Source organism: Littorina saxatilis, linkage group LG13 (assembly GCF_037325665.1).
Source record: "Littorina saxatilis isolate snail1 linkage group LG13, US_GU_Lsax_2.0, whole genome shotgun sequence".
Lineage (NCBI taxonomy): Eukaryota > Metazoa > Mollusca > Gastropoda > Littorinimorpha > Littorinidae > Littorina > Littorina saxatilis.
This window is the reverse complement of record NC_090257.1, coordinates 40,887,078-40,907,624: the sequence shown is the minus strand read 5'-3', so window position 1 is coordinate 40,907,624 and position 20,547 is coordinate 40,887,078. Positions and strand designations below refer to the sequence as shown.

Below are 20,547 nucleotides of genomic sequence, written 5' to 3'. Positions count from 1 at the left end.
TTGTATCACGTTTGATTTAATAAAACATTGTTTAAACCAAATTACGAGAAATCCGAGAAAGTCTTATTCAGATACGATGTGGATGTTTGCACAGTCTTGTCAGGGACAAGTAATTTTCCTCTGCTGGTATGACTTAAGCCATGGCAAAGTAACTGAGACAAATTTTGTTCTTGAAATTCTTTGTCAGTTATTTGTAGACATGCAGAGGAATTGACAGAATTGTAACGTGGCGAAATTATTTGAGTTGGGACGTCTCCAGCTTTGCACATGACGTCAAAGATTTCCCTTTGGAAGAGAGAGCCAAGCAGAGACGTCTTGTTCTTTAGTCAATGTCCTTTGTCCAGTGATGGCGCTAGTATTTTTTCAAACCAGTACGCAAACTTTTATAATGCAAACAGTCCAGACAAAAAATGGTAGGCTGGTCATCAGAACCAGTAAGAGTCCAACTCAGAGTACTGGTTTTGTTGTTTTACCAGCGGAAAAAAACCCCGGTAGTTCTAAAAATCAATCAGTAGGTCATACCGGCAGCCAATTTTGTTCCGGTATTTTTTCATTTCAACCGGTAAAATACTGGCAATTACCGGTTAACGCCAATACTCTTTGTCATTGATGGCATTATTTTGTTTTCCAGGGTAACCTGTACACCTTGAGACAGATGACGGGCTGGTTTGGTCCTCGGGTGCTCTACTTTGGCGACCATGTCTACAGTGATCTGGCCGTAAGTTGCTCTGTGTGAAAATCCTTTCTAAATGCATGCGATTTTGTGAGTGCACTTTCCTGACTTCAAGAATTCTTATGATTGGTGTCGTTGGAAATCTTCATTAACACGTATGTTTGCGTTTTGAGAAAAATGACAATGTCATTGACAGGAATGTCATCTCTGCCTTGTTTCCTTTTTTTTGCATTTTAATGGTGCTTCACTCGTTGTTAAATGCCAAGGGCACATGGCCCTCTAACAGGGCTCCCCATAGCGCACGTCCCTGCGTCCTATACGCACTAGAAGCCGAAAACACGTAGTAGAAATATATGGAGGGGGTCCCTGGATGCACTAGATTTTGAAAGAGCGGGTCCAAGGACGCACTAAATTTCCTTTATCGTGCGTACCGTAGATACCATTTTCAGACTGCAATCGACACTTCGCAGATACGTGACCACAATGTTTTATAAGTACGCTGGGACTTTTCGGCTTTTGGACCCTTGGGAGCCTCTAAAATACTGCAGTGGGGGTCCATGGACCCTCTAGAATTTAAAAGTGGGGGTCCCGGGACGCACTTGGAGGGTCGTCCGTGGGGAGCCCTGTCTAACTTCCTTTTTGAATTTTTTTTTTTTAAATAGTGGTTGTTTTTGAGCCCATGCCTATGTTTGTCAAAGCAAGTATTCCCCTTCCAGGACAATACGTCAGGCCAGCAAAAAGAGAAGCTTTTCCATGCTCATGTTGACACTAGCTATTACACACGGCCAAAGGTTGGAAAGAGAGCCTCACCAATAGTAAGACATTGTTGAAGTTGGTTGTTACTGTTAGCTGTTCATTGTTTGGGTTCCTGATGTCATTTTGTTTTAATACCAGCGAGTGATAACTACAAGTTAGTATCCCCCTTCATTGGCTCTGTAGACGCCCATTTTTATCCGCTTGCTTCCCTTTATATGATAAACCGACCTAAGGGCGGCGGTGTCCGGAACTAAATCCTTTGTATTTTATCAAAAATATTGAATTCTGGGTAGCAAAATCCTTTTGAAAGCCTTTTGGGTGATTGGTCAATGCATTTCGGTGCCGGACTACAACATAATGTCACACTTGAAATTAACGCTACTTAAAATTGCTTTCCATACGAAGTAAACGGGCGCATAGGGTCAGTTGTTAACTTAACTTACCTCGAGTGAGATCGACAGAACGTACAATATACGAATACGAACGGAGAAGCTCAGAAACCGAGGAGTCGACACATGCTTGAGAACTCATGTGTAACATTCAAGGTGAAAATAGAATTTTCACCGTAGAGAATTGTGTGCCAGATTGGATTAGTGGTAGTATGCTCGCCCATGAACCCGGTGACGGGTTCCATATGCATAGTTGGCAACAATTGTTTTAAAATATTTTGGATTTTTTCTCAACTTTTTCTGAACTCTTCATTCTTGTATTTTATTCATTTTAATTAATTCCAAAGGTTTGAGTGATGTATTGAAGATAACATTTATCAAAGGGTTGTATAATTATCGACTACCGCTGGTAACATTTCCCAGAATTACTCATTCTGTTTTAAGTAACGTCAGCTTTTGGGGAAATCCCGATAGGACGTATCACCGCGCGTTGACTGGATGTAATGGTGGTTGTCCACTTCTAGTTTAATCCACTTCTGATTTTACCCAATATTTCGTTGGTAGTATTTGCATGCTTGTTTAATTTGAAATGGAAAAAAAAACTGTTGAATACTCTCATGTTTTATTTTATGTTTAGGTTCAGTTTTGTTAAAGTCACAGCGCATTGATGTAGCTCAGTTGGTACAGGGTGACCCCCCAAAAAGTGCAACCCATACAAATGCTAAGAACTTCGACATCTATTAAGCAAATTGCATCATATTTGGTATGCATCAATTGCAGATGATGGATAAAAAGTTCACAAAGTTACAACTTTGAAGGTTAAATGGTCTGACTGTCCTGCTGCTTTAAACATTTAGCCAATTGTTGGGGATCCATGCACTCACCAATACAAGATTTGAAATTTGTCTGTATGTGATATTTAAGTTATTTATACCATGCTGACTGTTAGCAAATGATAACAGACGTGTGGAGAAAATGGATATCAGCATGAGCCAGCAGATAAAGAGTGTATTATCTGACAGAATTTGAAATGTCATTCTTTAGAATAGATCACACAGCATTTGAAATGTCATTCTTTAGAATAGATCACGCTGATATTGTTAATTCCAATTTATACTTTGTCTTGTTTATTTTAAGCGTGATAAACAAAAAGAGTCCCTTTCTGAACGTTATGACATTGAGTGGGTCACAAAGTCATATGGTGCACTGAAATGGTAATAAGATGCTATGCTGGGGGCCCGGTAGCTCAGTTGGTAGAGCACTGCATGGACTTGTGATCCTGGGCTCACAGGTTGGAATCCGGGCCGGGACGGACACGGGTCAACTTTGTGTGCAGACTCAGAGACGGTATCCATGTTCCATCCCTGTGTTACCACAGTGGCACGTAAAAGACTTCGGTCATTGTGCCATAAGTGCTGATAACACCTAAACACGCATACACCTGGGTAGCGCGACTCTGTTGCTGCTAGGTTTCCACTGAGAGGAAGCTACCCGGATTTCCCAGCAATGGGACAACAAAGATATGAAAATGTGAAAAAATGACTATGTTTCAGGACCCTTCCCTGCGGTACGGCTGGAGAACAGGCGCCATCATCCCAGAACTGGAGGTCAGTTTCACAGTATTGGCGTTAACCAGTATTTTACTAGTTGAAATGAGAAAATACCGGAACAAAATTGGCTGACGGTATGACCTACCGGTTGATTTTTAGAACTACCGTTTTTTTTCGCTGGTAAAACAACAAAACTAGTCTGAGGTGGACTCTCCCTGGTTCCAACAATCAGCCTACCGTACCGTTTTTTTCTGGAATGTTTGCATCATAAAAGTTTGCGTACCGGTTTGAACAAATACTGGTTTCACAAGAAACAAATGTATGTCAAATCCCGATTTCTTTCCTCCAAGTATAAGTCTTTCTAGGCAATACAGTGGAACCCCGGTGGAGAGAGAGAGGGTGGAGAGAGAGGGTGGAGAGAGAGGGTGGAGAGAGAGGGTGGAGAGAGAGGGTGGAGAGAGAGAGTGGAGAGAGAGGGTGGAGAGAGAGGGAGAGTGGAGAGAGAGGGTGGAGAGAGAGAGTGGAGAGAGAGGGTGGAGAGAGAGGGTGGAGAGAGAGAGTGGAGAGAGAGGGTGGAGAGAGAGGGTGGAGAGAGAGGGTGGAGAGAGAGGGTGGAGAGAGAGGGTGGAGAGAGAGGGTGGAGAGAGAGAGAGAGTGGAGAGAGAGGGTGGAGAGAGAGAGGGTGGAGAGAGAGAGGGTGGAGAGAGAGGGTGGAGAGAGAGGGTGGAGAGAGAGAGAGAGTGGAGAGAGAGGGTGGAGAGAGAGAGGGTGGAGAGAGAGGGTGGAGAGAGAGGGTGGAGAGAGAGAGAGAGTGGAGAGAGAGGGTGGAGAGAGAGAGGGTGGAGAGAGAGAGGGTGGAGAGAGAGGGTGGAGAGAGAGGGTGGAGAGAGAGGGTGGAGAGAGAGGGTGGAGAGAGAGAGAGAGTGGAGAGAGAGGGTGGAGAGAGAGAGGGTGGAGAGAGAGAGGGTGGAGAGAGAGGGTGGAGAGAGAGGGTGGAGAGAGAGAGAGAGTGGAGAGAGAGGGTGGAGAGAGAGAGGGTGGAGAGAGAGGGTGGAGAGAGAGGGTGGAGAGAGAGGGTGGAGAGAGAGGGTGGAGAGAGAGGGTGGAGAGAGAGGGTGGAGAGAGAGAGAGAGTGGAGAGAGAGGGTGGAGAGAGAGAGGGTGGAGAGAGAGAGGGTGGAGAGAGAGGGTGGAGAGAGAGGGTGGAGAGAGAGAGAGAGTGGAGAGAGAGGGTGGAGAGAGAGAGGGTGGAGAGAGAGGGTGGAGAGAGAGGGTGGAGAGAGAGAGAGAGTGGAGAGAGAGGGTGGAGAGAGAGAGGGTGGAGAGAGAGAGGGTGGAGAGAGAGGGTGGAGAGAGAGGGTGGAGAGAGAGGGTGGAGAGAGAGGGTGGAGAGAGAGAGAGAGTGGAGAGAGAGGGTGGAGAGAGAGAGGGTGGAGAGAGAGAGGGTGGAGAGAGAGGGTGGAGAGAGAGGGTGGAGAGAGAGAGAGAGTGGAGAGAGAGGGTGGAGAGAGAGAGGGTGGAGAGAGAGGGTGGAGAGAGAGGGTGGAGAGAGAGAGAGAGTGGAGAGAGAGGGTGGAGAGAGAGAGGGTGGAGAGAGAGAGAGAGTGGAGAGAGAGGGTGAAGAGAGAGAGGGTGGAGAGAGAGGGTGGAGAGAGAGTGGAGAGAGAGGGTGGAGAGAGAGAGGGTGGAGAGAGAGGGTGGAGAGAGAGAGAGAGTGGAGAGAGAGGGTGGAGAGAGAGAGAGAGTGGAGAGAGAGGGTGGAGAGAGAGAGGGTGGAGAGAGAGAGAGAGTGGAGAGAGAGGGTGGAGAGAGAGAGGGTGGAGAGAGAGGGTGGAGAGAGAGGGTGGAGAGAGAGAGAGAGTGGAGAGAGAGGGTGGAGAGAGAGAGGGTGGAGAGAGAGAGAGAGTGGAGAGAGAGGGTGAAGAGAGAGAGGGTGGAGAGAGAGGGTGGAGAGAGAGTGGAGAGAGAGGGTGGAGAGAGAGAGGGTGGAGAGAGAGGGTGGAGAGAGAGAGAGAGAGTGGAGAGAGAGGGTGGAGAGAGAGAGAGAGTGGAGAGAGAGGGTGGAGAGAGAGAGGGTGGAGAGAGAGAGAGAGTGGAGAGAGAGGGTGGAGAGAGAGAGGGTGGAGAGAGAGAGAGAGTGGAGAGAGAGGGTGGAGAGAGAGAGGGTGGAGAGAGAGGGTGGAGAGAGAGGGTGGAGAGAGAGGGTGGAGAGAGAGAGAGGGTGGAGAGAGAGAGAGAGTGGAGAGAGAGGGTGGAGAGAGAGAGGGTGGAGAGAGAGAGGGTGGAGAGAGGGAGGGTGGAAAGAGAGAGGGTGGAGAGAGAGAGTGGAGAGAGAGGGTGGAGAGAGAGAGAGTGGAGAGAGAGAGGGTGGAGAGAGAGAGAGAGTGGAGAGAGAGAGAGTGTGGAGAGAGAGAGGGTGGAGAGAGAGAGGGTGGAGAGAGAGAGGGTGGAGAGAGAGTGTGGAGAGTGAGAGGGTGGAGAGAGAGAGTGGAGAGAGAGAGGGTGGAGAGAGAGAGAGTGGAGAGAGAGGGTGGAGAGAGGGAGGGTGGAGAGAGGGAGGGTGGAGAGAGAGAAGGTGGAGAGAGAGAGAGTGGAGAGAGAGAGAGTGGAGAGAGAGAGGGTGGAGAGAGAGAGGGTGGAGAGAGAGAGAGTGGAGAGAGAGAGGGTGGAGAGAGAGAGGGTGGAGAGAGAGAGGGTGGAGAGAGAGAGGGTGGAGAGAGAGAGAGTGGAGAGAGAGGGTGGAGAGAGAGAGGGTGGAGAGAGGGAGGGTGGAAGAGAGAGAGGGTGGAGAGAGAGAGAGTGGAGAGAGAGGGTGGAGAGAGAGAGGGTGGAGAGAGAGAGGGTGGAGAGAGAGAGGGTGGAGAGAGGGAGGGTGGAGAGAGAGAGGGTGGAGAGAGGGAGGGTGGAGAGAGAGAGGGGTGAGAGAGGGAGGGTGGAGAGAGAGGGTGGAGAGAGAAAGAGTGGAGAGAGAGGGTGGAGAGAGGGAGGGTGGAGAGAGAGAGGGTGGAGAGAGAGAGGGTGGAGAGAGAGAGGGTGGAGAGAGAGGGTGGAGAGAGAGAGGGAGGAGAGAGAGAGGGTGGAGAGAGAGGGTGGAGAGAGAGGGTGGAGAGAGAGAGAGAGTGGAGAGAGAGGGAGGAGAGAGGGAGTGTGGAGAGAGGGAGGGTGGAGAAAGTACCCTGCTCTGCTACTCTGTTCTCCTTTATGGCATTCCGCATGTGCCTTTAAACTTCTCAGATGGTACAAGGGAACCCCCCTTTTAAGACCCCCAAAGTCTAAGAAAATCAGGTCTGAAAATGGAGTGTCTTTAAGGGGGGTATTTACACAGGTTATTAACAGAACATCTGAGATAATATGGTCTTAGAATGGAGGTGGTCTTAAATTGGGGTTCTTAAAAGGGGGTTTCCAGTTAACCACTTTAAGTTGTGTGAGAGAGAGAGTTGTGTACTGTTAAGGGAGAGATCACGCTGCAGAATGACCGCAGTGAGAGAGAGTTGTGTACTGTTACAGAGAGAGATCACGCTGCAGAATGACCGCAGTGAGAGAGAAATGTTGTGTACTGTTACAGAGAGAGATCACGCTGTAGAATGACCCGCAGTGAGAGAGAAATGTTGTGTACTGTTACAGAGAGAGATCACGCTGCAGAATGACCAGCAGTGAGAGAGAGTTGTGTACTGTTACAGAGAGAGATCACGCTGCAGAATGACCCACAGTGAGAGAGAGTTGTGTACCGTTACAGAGAGAGATCACGCTGTAGAATGACCCGCAGTGAGAGAGAAATGTTGTGTACTGTTACAGAGAGAGATCACGCTGCAGAATGACCCGCAGTGAGAGAGAAATGTTGTGTACTGTTACAGAGAGAGATCACGCTGCAGAATGACCCGCAGTGAGAGAGAAATGTTGTGTACTGTTACAGAGAGAGATCACGCTGCAGAATGACTCGCAGTGAGAGAGAAATGTTGTGTACTGTTACAGAGAGAGATCACGCTGTAGAATGACCCGCAGTGAGAGAGAAATGTTGTGTACTGTTACAGAGAGAGATCACGCTGCAGAATGACTCGCAGTGAGAGAGAAATGTTGTGTACTGTTACAGAGAGAGATCACGCTGTAGAATGACCCGCAGTGAGAGAGAAATGTTGTGTACTGTTACAGAGAGAGATCACGCTGCAGAATGACCCGCAGTGAGAGAGAGTTGTGTACCGTTACAGAGAGAGATCACGCTGCAGAATGACCGCTGTGAGAGAGAGTTGTGTACCGTTACAGAGAGAGATCACGCTGCAGAATGACCGCTGTGAGAGAGAGTTGTGTACTGTTACAGAGAGAGATCACGCTGCAGAATGACCAGCAGTGAGAGAGAAATGTTGTGTACTGTTACAGAGAGAGATCACGCTGTAGAATGACCCGCAGTGAGAGAGAAATGTTGTGTACTGTTACAGAGAGAGATCACGCTGCAGAATGACCAGCAGTGAGAGAGAAATGTTGTGTACTGTTACAGAGAGAGATCACGCTGCAGAATGACCCGCAGTGAGAGAGAAATGTTGTGTACTGTTCCAGAGAGAGATCACGCTGCAGAATGACCCGCAGTGAGAGAGAAATGTTGTGTACTGTTACAGAGAGAGATCACGCTGCAGAATGACCAGCAGTGAGAGAGAAATGTTGTGTACTGTTACAGAGAGAGATCACGCTGTAGAATGACCCGCAGTGAGAGAGAAATGTTGTGTACTGTTACAGAGAGAGATCACGCTGTAGAATGACTCGCAGTGAGAGAGAAATGTTGTGTACTGTTACAGAGAGAGATCACGCTGCAGAATGACTCGCAGTGAGAGAGAAATGTTGTGTACTGTTACAGAGAGAGATCACGCTGCAGAATGACTCGCAGTGAGAGAGAAATGTTGTGTACTGTTACAGAGAGAGATCACGCTGTAGAATGACCCGCAGTGAGAGAGAAATGTTGTGTACCGTTACAGAGAGAGATCACGCTGCAGAATGACCGCAGTGAGAGAGAGTTGTGTACCGTTAAAGAGAGAGATCACGCTGCAGAATGACCGCAGTGAGAGAGAGTTGTGTACCGTTACAGAGAGAGATCACGCTGCAGAATGACCGCAGTGAGAGAGAGTTGTGTACCGTTACAGAGAGAGATCACGCTGCAGAATGACCGCAGTGAGAGAGAGTTGTGTACCGTTACAGAGAGAGATCACGCTGCAGAATGACCGCAGTGAGAGAGAGTTGTGTACCGTTACAGAGAGAGATCACGCTGCAGAATGACCGCAGTGAGAGAGAGTTGTGTACCGTTACAGAGAGAGATCACGCTGCAGAATGACCGCAGTGAGAGAGAGTTGTGTACCGTTACAGAGAGAGATCACGCTGCAGAATGACCGCAGTGAGAGAGAGTTGTGTACTGTTACAGAGAGAGATCACGCTGCAGAATGACCGCAGTGAGAGAGAAATGTTGTGTACTGTTACAGAGAGAGATCACGCTGCAGAATGACCGCAGTGAGAGAGAAATGTTGTGTACTGTTACAGAGAGAGATCACGCTGCAGAATGACCGCAGTGAGAGAGAGCTGTGTACTGTTACAGAGAGAGATCACGCTGCAGAATGACCCGCAGTGAGAGAGAAATGTTGTGTACTGTTACAGAGAGAGATCACGCTGCAGAATGACCCGCAGTGAGAGAGAGTTGTGTACTGTTACAGAGAGAGATAACGCTGCAGAATGACCCGCAGTGAGAGAGAGTTGTGTACTGTTACAGAGAGAGATCACGCTGCAGAATGACCGCAGTGAGAGAGAAATGTTGTGTACTGTTACAGAGAGAGATCACGCTGCAGAATGACCAGCAGTGAGAGAGAAATGTTGCGTACTGTTACAGAGAGAGATCACGCTGTAGAATGACCCGCAGTGAGAGAGAAATGTTGTGTACTGTTACAGAGAGAGATCACGCTGTAGAATGACCCGCAGTGAGAGAGAAATGTTGTGTACTGTTACAGAGAGAGATCACGCTGTAGAATGACTCGCAGTGAGAGAGAAATGTTGTGTACTGTTACAGAGAGAGATCACGCTGCAGAATGACTCGCAGTGAGAGAGAAATGTTGTGTACTGTTACAGAGAGAGATCACGCTGCAGAATGACTCGCAGTGAGAGAGAAATGTTGTGTACTGTTACAGAGAGAGATCACGCTGTAGAATGACCCGCAGTGAGAGAGAAATGTTGTGTACTGTTACAGAGAGAGATCACGCTGCAGAATGACCCGCAGTGAGAGAGAGTTGTGTACCGTTACAGAGAGAGATCACGCTGCAGAATGACCGCTGTGAGAGAGAGTTGTGTACCGTTACAGAGAGAGATCACGCTGCAGAATGACCGCTGTGAGAGAGAGTTGTGTACTGTTACAGAGAGAGATCACGCTGCAGAATGACCAGCAGTGAGAGAGAAATGTTGTGTACTGTTACAGAGAGAGATCACGCTGCAGAATGACCGCAGTGAGAGAGAGTTGTGTACCGTTACAGAGAGAGATCACGCTGCAGAATGACCGCAGTGAGAGAGAGTTGTGTACCGTTACAGAGAGAGATCACGCTGCAGAATGACCGCAGTGAGAGAGAGTTGTGTACCGTTACATAGAGAGATCACGCTGCAGAATGACCGCAGTGAGAGAGAGTTGTGTACCGTTACAGAGAGAGATCACGCTGCAGAATGACCGCAGTGAGAGAGAGTTGTGTACCGTTACAGAGAGAGATCACGCTGCAGAATGACCGCAGTGAGAGAGAGTTGTGTACCGTTACAGAGAGAGATCACGCTGCAGAATGATCGCAGTGAGAGAGAGTTGTGCACCGTTACAGAGAGAGATCACGCTGCAGAATGACCGCAGTGAGAGAGAGTTGTGTACCGTTACAGAGAGAGATCACGCTGCAGAATGACCGCAGTGAGAGAGAGTTGTGTACCGTTACAGAGAGAGATCACGCTGCAGAATGACCGCAGTGAGAGAGAGTTGTGTACTGTTACAGAGAGAGATCACGCTGCAGAATGACCGCAGTGAGAGAGAAATGTTGTGTACTGTTACAGAGAGAGATCACGCTGCAGAATGACCGCAGTGAGAGAGAAATGTTGTGTACTGTTACAGAGAGAGATCACGCTGCAGAATGACCGCAGTGAGAGAGAGTTGTGTACTGTTACAGAGAGAGATCACGCTGCAGAATGACCGCAGTGAGAGAGAAATGTTGTGTACTGTTACAGAGAGAGATCACGCTGCAGAATGACCGCAGTGAGAGAGAGTTGTGTACTGTTACAGAGAGAGATCACACTGCAGAATGACCCACAGTGAGAGAGAGTTATGTACTGTTACAGAGAGAGATCACGCTGCAGAATGACCCGCAGTGAGAGAGAAATGTTGTGTACTGTTACAGAGAGAGATCACGCTGCAGAATGACCCGCAGTGAGAGAGAGTTGTGTACTGTTACAGAGAGAGATCACACTGCAGAATGACCAGCAGTGAGAGAGAAATGTTGTGTACTGTTACAGAGAGAGATCACACTGCAGAATGACCAGCAGTGAGAGAGAAATGTTGTGTACTGTTACAGAGAGAGATCACGCTGCAGAATGACCCGCAGTGAGAGAGAAATGTTGTGTACTGTTACAGAGAGAGATCACGCTGTAGAGTGACCTGCAGTGAGAGAGAAATGTTGTGTACTGTTACAGAGAGAGATCACGCTGTAGAATGACCCGCAGTGAGAGAGAAATGTTGTGTACCGTTACAGAGAGAGATCACACTGCAGAATGACCAGCAGTGAGAGAGAAATGTTGTGTACTGTTACAGAGAGAGATCACGCTGCAGAATGACCCGCAGTGAGAGAGAAATGTTGTGTACTGTTACAGAGAGAGATCACACTGCAGAATGACCCGCAGTGAGAGAGAAATGTTGTGTACTGTTACAGAGAGAGATCACGCTGCAGAATGACCGCAGTGAGAGAGAAATGTTGTGTACTGTTACAGAGAGAGATCACACTGCAGAATGACCGCAGTGAGAGAGAGTTGTGTACTGTTACAGAGAGAGATCACACTGCAGAATGACCCGCAGTGAGAGAGAGTTGTGTACTGTTACAGAGAGAGATCACGCTGCAGAATGACCGCTGTGAGAGAGAGTTGTGTACTGTTACAGAGAGAGATCACGCTGCAGAATGACCAGCAGTGAGAGAGAAATGTTGTGTACTGTTACAGAGAGAGATCACGCTGCAGAATGACCGCAGTGAGAGAGAAATGTTGTGTACTGTTACAGAGAGAGATCACGCTGCAGAATGACCGCAGTGAGAGAGAAATGTTGTGTACTGTTACAGAGAGAGATCACGCTGCAGAATGACCGCTGTGAGAGAGAGTTGTGTACTGTTACAGAGAGAGATCACGCTGCAGAATGACCAGCAGTGAGAGAGAAATGTTGTGTACTGTTACAGAGAGAGATCACGCTGCAGAATGACCGCAGTGAGAGAGAAATGTTGTGTACTGTTACAGAGAGAGATCACGCTGTAGAATGACCCGCAGTGAGAGAGAAATGTTGTGTACTGTTACAGGGAGAGATCACGCTGCAGAAAGACCGCAGTGAGAGAGAAATGTTGTGTACTGTTACAGAGAGAGATCACGCTGCAGAATGACCGCAGTGAGAGAGAAATGTTGTGTACTGTTACAGAGAGAGATCACGCTGTAGAATGACCCGCAGTGAGAGAGAAATGTTGTGTACTGTTACAGAGAGAGATCACGCTGCAGAATGACCGCAGTGAGAGAGAAATGTTGTGTACTGTTACAGAGAGAGATCATTCTGCAGAATGACCGCAGTGAGAGAGAAATGTTGTGTACTGTTACAGAGAGAGATCACGCTGCAGAATGACCCGCAGTGAGAGAGAAATGTTGTGTACTGTTACAGAGAGAGATCACGCTGCAGAAAGACCGCAGTGAGAGAGAGTTGTGTACTGTTACAGAGAGAGATCACGCTGCAGAATGACCGCAGTGAGAGAGAAATGTTGTGTACTGTTACAGAGAGAGATCATTCTGCAGAATGACCGCAGTGAGAGAGAAATGTTGTGTACTGTTACAGAGAGAGATCACACTGCAGAATGACCCGCAGTACAAGAACACTGTCCGCTGGTTGGTCATCTTACAACACCTCATTGAAGAGATGCAGGTACGTACGTCCTCTTTAGTTACACCACTGACGGGCGACTGTTGGGTTAAGGGTGGAGATTTTTCCGATCTCACAGGTCAACTCATGTGCAGACCTGCTAGTGCCTTATCCCCCTTCGTGTGTACATGCAAGCACAAGACCAAGTGCGCACTGAAAAATCCTGTTATCCATGTCAGAGTTCGGTGGGTTATAAAAACACGAAAATACCCAGCATGTTTTCCCCGAAAGCGGCGTATGGCTGCCTAAATGGCGGGGTAAAAACGGTCATAACACGTAAAAGCAGTGGGAGTTTCAGCCCATGAACGAAACAAACAAACAAACAAATAACCATGGTTGAAATTGATGATAAGTGTTGTTTTACGCCCTTATGGTAAAACCACCAGGGTCATGCTCCCGACAATGTTTAAATAAAACCTCTCAGGGTTCTTATTGGCTTTGGAAGAGTTGTGCCCCTTGAAAACAAGGGCAGGAAGATGTAGCTCAGTCGGTAGCGGCGCTTCATTTGAAACCAGTTGTCGCTATCGGCATGGGTCCAACCTTCTCACGTTCTGCAAGAGATTTATTTCCCAGAGTCAACGACAACGTTGTGCAGACTGTCCTCGGTGTCCGAACACATCCATGTGCACGCATGCGCACGATAAAGATCCCAAGGTCACAGCGAAAGTCCCAGGCCTTGGAAAAGACAAATACATGAAAGCAGAAAAAGAAAAAGAAAGAAAAGGGTAGCACGATTCTGTCACTGCATAGGGATAGCAGCCCGAATTTCCCTGAGAGAATTCCCCAAGGGCAATTAGATATACCAAAACAGTGAGGAAAACATACCGCTGATACGTTAAATCCAACTATTGTGGCTTTACAGTGAATAATAAGCTCCGTTGTGCGTGTAAGGCGGTGTCAGCTTCATATGATTTCTATTTCTTTTGAAAACATGCGCGCCGGAGCTTACTATTCACCGCTGTCGTGGTTGCTTGCCTTCACTTATTGTGGCAGAAAAAAGATTTCTTTAAATGTTGTTCTCAAATTCTGAAGATTTTTGCCCCTGTGGGACATTTTTCAGTACCATCGACATACATATACTTTCCTTGTTCATGTTCATGTTATTTAGTGTTATTTTTACTGCTATTTTAAGGCGCTTAGAGCTATATTAGGATTTGCGCCATATAAATAGCCTTATTATTATTATTATTTTATTTTCTTGACTAAGAGAATGATATCTGGAGCAGTATATACTGCTCTTTCCTTGCTCTTTATTCAAGGATCTGAAAGTTTGCAAAATGAAAGAAAAGACTCTTTTGCTGATAATTTGTCAGTTTTTAAAGTGTGTGGCGTTAATAATAATAATAAATGAGCATTTATATAGCGCAACATCATAACTTTACAATTATGCTCTTTGCGCTTGACACATTTAAAATTAAACACAGTTATACAAGCATTTACATCTACATTCATAGTCAGCAACGCTTAATTAAAAGCACACACCATCAAATATACATACAAAAGATTCTTCCACTAACTAAGTAATAAAAACATGAATAAAATAGGTAGTGAAGACAAGGAACATGCGTGTTGTTTTTCAGTATCAGCAGTCTGCCGAGTCCAAACAGGTCATCGCTGAATGGTTGGAGGAGAGAGACGCACTCAGGTACTCACACTACCTGCACACTTTAATTTGTGCACTTTTTACATTTAGTCAAGTTTTGACTAAATGTTTTAACATAGAGGGGGAATCGAGACAAGGGTATCCCCGGACGTTTTTTTCGTTTTTTCGATAAATACCTTTGATGACGTCATATCCGGCTTTTTGTAAAAGTTGAGGCGGCACTGTCACACCCTCATTTTTCAATTAAATTGATTGAAAGTTTGGCAAATCAATCTTCGACGAAGGCCGGGGTTTGGTATTGCATTTCAGCTTGGTGGCTTAAAAACTAATGAGTGAGTTTGGTCATTAAAAATCGGAAACTTGTAATTAAAATTATTTTTTTATTAAACGATCCAAAAACAATTTCATCTTATTCTTCGTCATTTTCTGATTCCAAAAACATATACATATGTTATATTTGGATTAAAAACAATCTCTGAAAATTAAAAATATAAAAATTATGATCAAAATTAAATTTCCGAAATCGATTCAAAAACTATTTCATCTTATTCCTTGTCGGTTCCTGATTCAAAAAACATATAGATATGATATGTTTGGATTAAAAACACGCTCAGAAAGTTCAAACGAAGAGAGGTACAGTAAAGCGTGCTATGAAGCACAGCGCAACCGCTGCCGCGCCAAACAGGCTCGTCACTTTCACTGCCTTTTGCACTAGCGGCGGACTACGTTCAGTTTCATTCTGTGAGTTCCACAGCTTGACTAAATGTAGTAATTTCGCCTTACGCGACTTGTTTTTTATTTGATTGTATGTTTCAGTTAGTTAACTTACATTTTGTTGATCGTTTTGTTTGCATAGCACTGTGTTTGTTTGTGTGTGTGTGCGTGTGGGTGTTTGCATGGGTGCGTGCGTGTGTGTGACCCTCAAATTTAAGACTGCTTCCCGTTTACAAGGACTTGTTTTTTTCAGACTTTTTGCACATAATGTGTGTAAATTTACCTCTATTTAAAGACGCCCAGATGTTAAAAGAGGGGGGAGGGCTTTCCACTGTATGCTCTTTTAATAAGTGTGCAAGACTGACATCCCTTACATTCTATTGGTTGCAGAGTGTTCGCCAAGTCTGTGTTCAACCCTCACTTCGGAAGCCTGTTCCGGACACATCACAACCCGACGTACTTCTTCCGTCGCCTGGCGCGCTTTGCCGACATCTACACCTCCAGTCTCACCAACATGCTGCACTATCCCAGCGACTACACCTTCTATCCTCACAGGGTGGTGCTGCCCCATGAACCCAGCCCCTTCAGAAACTTTGTCAAGTAGCCATAGTAACTATCCCAGCGACTACACCTTCTATTCTCACAGGGTGGTGCTACCCCATGAACCAAGGCCCTTCAGAAACTTTGTCAAGTAGCCATAGTAACTATCCCAGTGACTACACCTTCTATTCTCACAGGGTGGTGCTTCCCCATGCACTTTTGTCAAGTAGCCATAGTAACTATCCCAGCGACTACACCTTCTATCCTCGCAGGGTGGCAACTGCCCCATGAACCCAGCCCCTTCAGAAACTTTGTCAAGTAGCCATAGTAACTATCCCAGCGACTACACCTTCTATCCTCGCAGGGTGGCGCTTCCCCATGCACCCAGCCCCTTCAGAAACTTTGTCAAGTAGCCATAGTAACTATCCCAGCGACTACACCTATCCTCGCAGGGTGGTGCTACCCCATGCACCCAGCCCCTTCAGAAACTTTGTCAAGTAGCCATAGTAACTATCCCAGCGACTACACCTTCTATCCTCGCAGTGTGGTGCTGCCCCATGAACCAAGCCCCTTCAGAAACTTTGTCAAGTAGCCATAGTAACTATCCCAGCGACTACACCTTCTATCCTCGCAGTGTGGTGCTGCCCCATGAACCAAGCCCCTTCAGAAACTTTGTCAAGTAGCCATAGTAACTATCCCAGCGACTACACCTTCTATCCTCGCAGTGTGGTGCTGCCCCATGAACCAAGCCCCTTCAGAAACTTTGTCAAGTAGCCATAGTAACTATCCCAGCGACTACACCTTCTATCCTCGCAGTGTGGTGCTGCCCCATGAACCAAGCCCCTTCAGAAACTTTGTCAAGTAGCCATAGTAACTATCCCAGCGACTACACCTTCTATCCTCGCAGTGTGGTGCTGCCCCATGAACCAAGCCCCTTCAGAAACTTTGTCAAGTAGCCATAGTAACTATCCCAGCGACTACACCTTCTATCCTCGCAGTGTGGTGCTGCCCCATGAACCAAGCCCCTTCAGAAACTTTGTCAAGTAGCCATAGTAACAATGACTGCTCTACCCACACAGTGTGGTGCCCTTGTTTATAGACACAGGCACTGTGACTCACGTCAATGACACAGTTTTCAACTGACACAGGCACTGTGACTCACGTCAATGACACAGTTTTCAACTGACACAGGCACTGTGACACGTCAATGACACAATTTTCAACTGACACAGACACCTTTGATGTCTGAGATGGGTTGTCCCAAGAAACTTTGCCAAGGTCACATCGGCGAAAACATGCATAGTATTACAGAGGGAGAGTTATGTTTCTTTGTATTGCGATGTGGGTACATGTGTACTCTTCTTTAGTCATGCGTTACCAGTCAGTGGGGCCCAGGGGTCAAAGTTTAGGAAAAAAGTTGCTCCTTATCGTCCTGAAAGTTTGGTAATCAGTGAATCACAAGAGTTTTAGAGAGGTTTAACACGAATCACTGGTGCTGTTTAACGAGTTTCAGGCATGGAGAAATGCTATGCTGACAGATTCACATAAGATTCAACACAACTTGTTAGATCTGCGAAATTACTAGTTGAGACTAATAGTAGAGGGCATGTATTTGCAGTACTTGAATCAATTACTTGAATCAAGTACTTATGTTGTGGAACTTTTGTCATCATCATTTTGTCCCCATCATCACACCAAACAGCTGATAACCTTGGTGGTTAAGTCTACCAAACTTTAATCAAGAAAAACTGTTTAATCTGTTAAACTATGGATCTGCTGTGCTGTTAAAGTGTTTTGAAAGTGCTGAAAAAGCAAGACGTGGCTGTTCCTAGCTTGCATTTGAGTGCATTCTAAAAATAGCCAAGGCAGAGGGAATCATTTGGCTACCAACAGCTGCAGCCAGCACACCATTAGGATCGCTTGCTTGTTATACCCAAATGCTTCCGCGCTACACTGGGAAATGGGCCTTATCAGTGTAACCAGGCTTTGAGGGGGCTAGCAGCGGGTGCTAAAGATAGCTCAGTCTGCCTGCAGCAAAGAAGGCAGAAATGAATCCCTGGGAACAGCCGTGAGACGTTTGGATTAGTGTGTTGATTTGAGTGATTAATATCATAACACTGACCAACATGTACAGGACATTATAGTGCTTTTTGCCGCTAGCGTGAACTGCCATTGTCTATTTTACATTTGATGTGTGGATACTCGTGCACGTTTTGTCACCAAAGAGATTGTATTGTAGTGTTCACCCTGTCATTGAGTTGTGTGACAGCAGTGAAGTTTTCAGTATTGGGCACAGAAGATATTGACTGCTGTTTGAAATGTTTGTTGTGCACTTTTGACAGAATACTGTTACAGTTTTTAGTATTGGGCACAGAAGATAATGACTTCTGTTTGAAAGATTTGTTCTGCACTTTTGACGGATACTATTATTGAGCTCTGTGTATGGATTGTAATTATTTCATTTTTCTGAATATGGGTGCTGTTCATTTTATCTTAAACAAAATAGGCCAGAGTGTTTTGATATTGTGGGGGAAATAAACCATGTTCGCAAATAACTCTTTGGGGGTTTGTATCTGGTGTGAAAGAGTGAATACTCCTGCCTTCATTGAGGCAAACTTTCCACACATGCTCCTTGTCCACATGTTTCAGACACAGTCCTCGCTAGTGACTGGCCAATAATGTCAAGTGGGAAAGTTTGCCTCAACAAAAGCAAGGGTATTCACTCTTTCACAACCCATACATACCCGACAGGGTCCGGTTATTTCTGAACATCGTTTATAACTTTACGTCAACAGAAAAAGGCAAACAGAGATGTCAGTGGGAGTTTGAAAAAAGTTTGTGCTGCAGGAATGCATGCTGTTTTCTGTTTGTCATAGCTGGGACATGGAAACATGTTTCCTGTGACAATCTTCGTCATGTCTACTTCTGATACTTCCCTTTGAATATTGGGTGTTTATCAACACCAAAATTAACTTGGCATTACTGTATAAAGAAATTACCTCAGTAGGTCAATATTTGTATCTGCCTTTTACAGTAGGACCCCCTTTTAAAGACCCCTCATTTGAAGACCCCTCATTTAAAGACCCCTCATTTGAAGACCCCTCATTTAAAGACCCCTCATTTAAAGACCCCTCATTTGAAGACCCCTCATTTAAAGACCCCTCATTTAAAGACCCCTCATTTGAAGACCCCTCATTTAAAGACCCCTCATTTGAAGACCCCTCATTTAAAGACCCCTCATTTGAAGACCCCCTTTTAAAGACCCCTCATTTGAAGACCAGTCCCCTCTTTCAAGACCTTGCTTGTTCAGATTTTCTGTTCATAATATCTGTAAATTGATCTCCATTTCTAGATTTCTTCTTTTTAGAACCTGATTTTCTGAGATTTGTTGAGATCTTAACTTTCAACACACCGAATTTTGCCGAATTTTGACACATTTCCAAAAAATATCATTAAATATCTGATGCACTTACATTAAATTGGTTTGCTTTTGTGAAATATTTGATTCTTAAATGTTTCTAATTAACATAACATGTACAAGGGTAAATTTAACACATAATCCAAATATTTTCAAAGAAATTGGTATATTATTGGATTTCGGAAAAAGTTTTGCTCTTTGAGACACCAACACACTTTTGGGTGGGGTTGGAAACACACTTCCAGGTAGAAAACGGTTCATGGGAAACAACTCATCCTTTCTGGCCTATTTAGCAAACTGGCAGTGGAAACGATTGCCTCCCTTTACCGTCTCTGGTGTCTGTGAATTTTTTTTTATACATTTTTCTTCCTACCGCCAGTATACTGGTGCTATGTCGTGAAATTAAAGGGGGGTTCCAGTGTATGTTAATACCTCAAGGTATGTGCAATGAGACTCAGTTTACTTCAGGGCACACCACTTGAGGGTGCAAACTGTCACAGATTGTGTTTATTTCATACAGTGTGTTTCAGTATGAATCTCAAAGGTTTTATTTTATTGGAGGAGAAAATAGTTTTACTGATCTTATTACTATTTTCGTGTTTTGTCCATAAGTACTTGTGTTTGCACATGAAGACTGGATGTGCTATTTCTTGCACCTTGAACAGTTTTTGCGTGAAATGAAAACACCAATCTGGTGGTGCGTAAACCACACGTTTGTCTTGCCATTGTAACTTTCTGTTGTTGTCGCCATAACTGTGGACGAGTGCAAGATTTCAAGGTGCCACTATAACAAGTTTAATCGTCATTTGTAGAGTATGTACATCGTTTGCTCTAATGTTTTGACAGTTTTGTGTTTTTTGTTTCAAGTATTTACTAAATGTTAGTGAGTGCTCTTCGCGCAGTGTGGAGTATTGCATTTCACTCAGTCAGTATGATATATTTGTTTTAATTGCATTGGAATTGTGTGTGTGTGTTTTTAGCAAATGATATGTGCAAAGTCTCACAGATTAGTCTATAATGGGCGTAATGGCCTAGTGGATAGGACATCAGCCTCCAAATGTGGATGGTTGTGTATTTGAACGCCGGCTTCACAGGTGGGTTGAGATTTTTCCGATCTCCCAGGTCAACTTCCATGCAGACCTGCGAGTGCCTTATCCCCCTTCGTGTGTACATGCAAGCACAAGACCAAGTGCGTACGGAAAAGATCCTGTAATCCATGTCGGTGAATTATTGAAACAATAAAAATACAAAGTATACATTCCTTAAAAACGGCCGGTAAAAAACAGTCACACATGTAAAAACCCTCATGCAAAACACGTATGTGGGAGTTTCAGCAACTGCTTCATTTTAAAGTATACAGTGGAACCCTCCTTTTAAGGCACCCAATTTAAGACTTCTCCCTTTTTAAGACCTTGATTTGTTCCATGTTCTGTTCATAACCTCTGTCAATTTATCTCTAGTTATTCCCTCCTTTAAAAGACCTGACTTTCTCAGCTTTTGTTATGCCTTAAAAGAGGGGTTCCACTGTATTACATAAAAGACCCTGGAACCTAGTTTGCATGTATGTATAACCCATTAGGCTACATGTACAGTATTGGCGTTAACCGGTAATTACCAGTATTTTACTGGATGAAATGATAAAATACCGGAACAAAATTGGCTGCCGGTATGACCTACCGGTTGATTTTTAATATTACCGTATTTTTTCGCTTGGAAAACAACAAAACCAGTAATCTGAGTTGGACTCTTAC

The 20,547-nt window shown here is 45.4% G+C and overlaps 1 protein-coding gene across 1 annotated transcript in view; it reads left to right on the top strand.

Moving 5' to 3' along the window:
• Positions 1 to 19,750, top strand: part of LOC138945752 (5'-nucleotidase domain-containing protein 2-like) — a 38,196-nt gene extending 18,446 nt beyond the window's left edge. The window contains exons 11-15 of the mRNA XM_070317251.1: positions 632 to 718; positions 3,372 to 3,425; positions 12,438 to 12,524; positions 14,102 to 14,166; positions 15,229 to 19,750. Coding sequence (XP_070173352.1) covers positions 632 to 718; positions 3,372 to 3,425; positions 12,438 to 12,524; positions 14,102 to 14,166; positions 15,229 to 15,442 — 507 coding nt within the window. The 3' untranslated portion in view covers positions 15,443 to 19,750. The remainder of the gene's footprint in view (positions 1 to 631; positions 719 to 3,371; positions 3,426 to 12,437; positions 12,525 to 14,101; positions 14,167 to 15,228) is intronic.
• Positions 19,751 to 20,547: the final 797 nt, after the last annotated feature.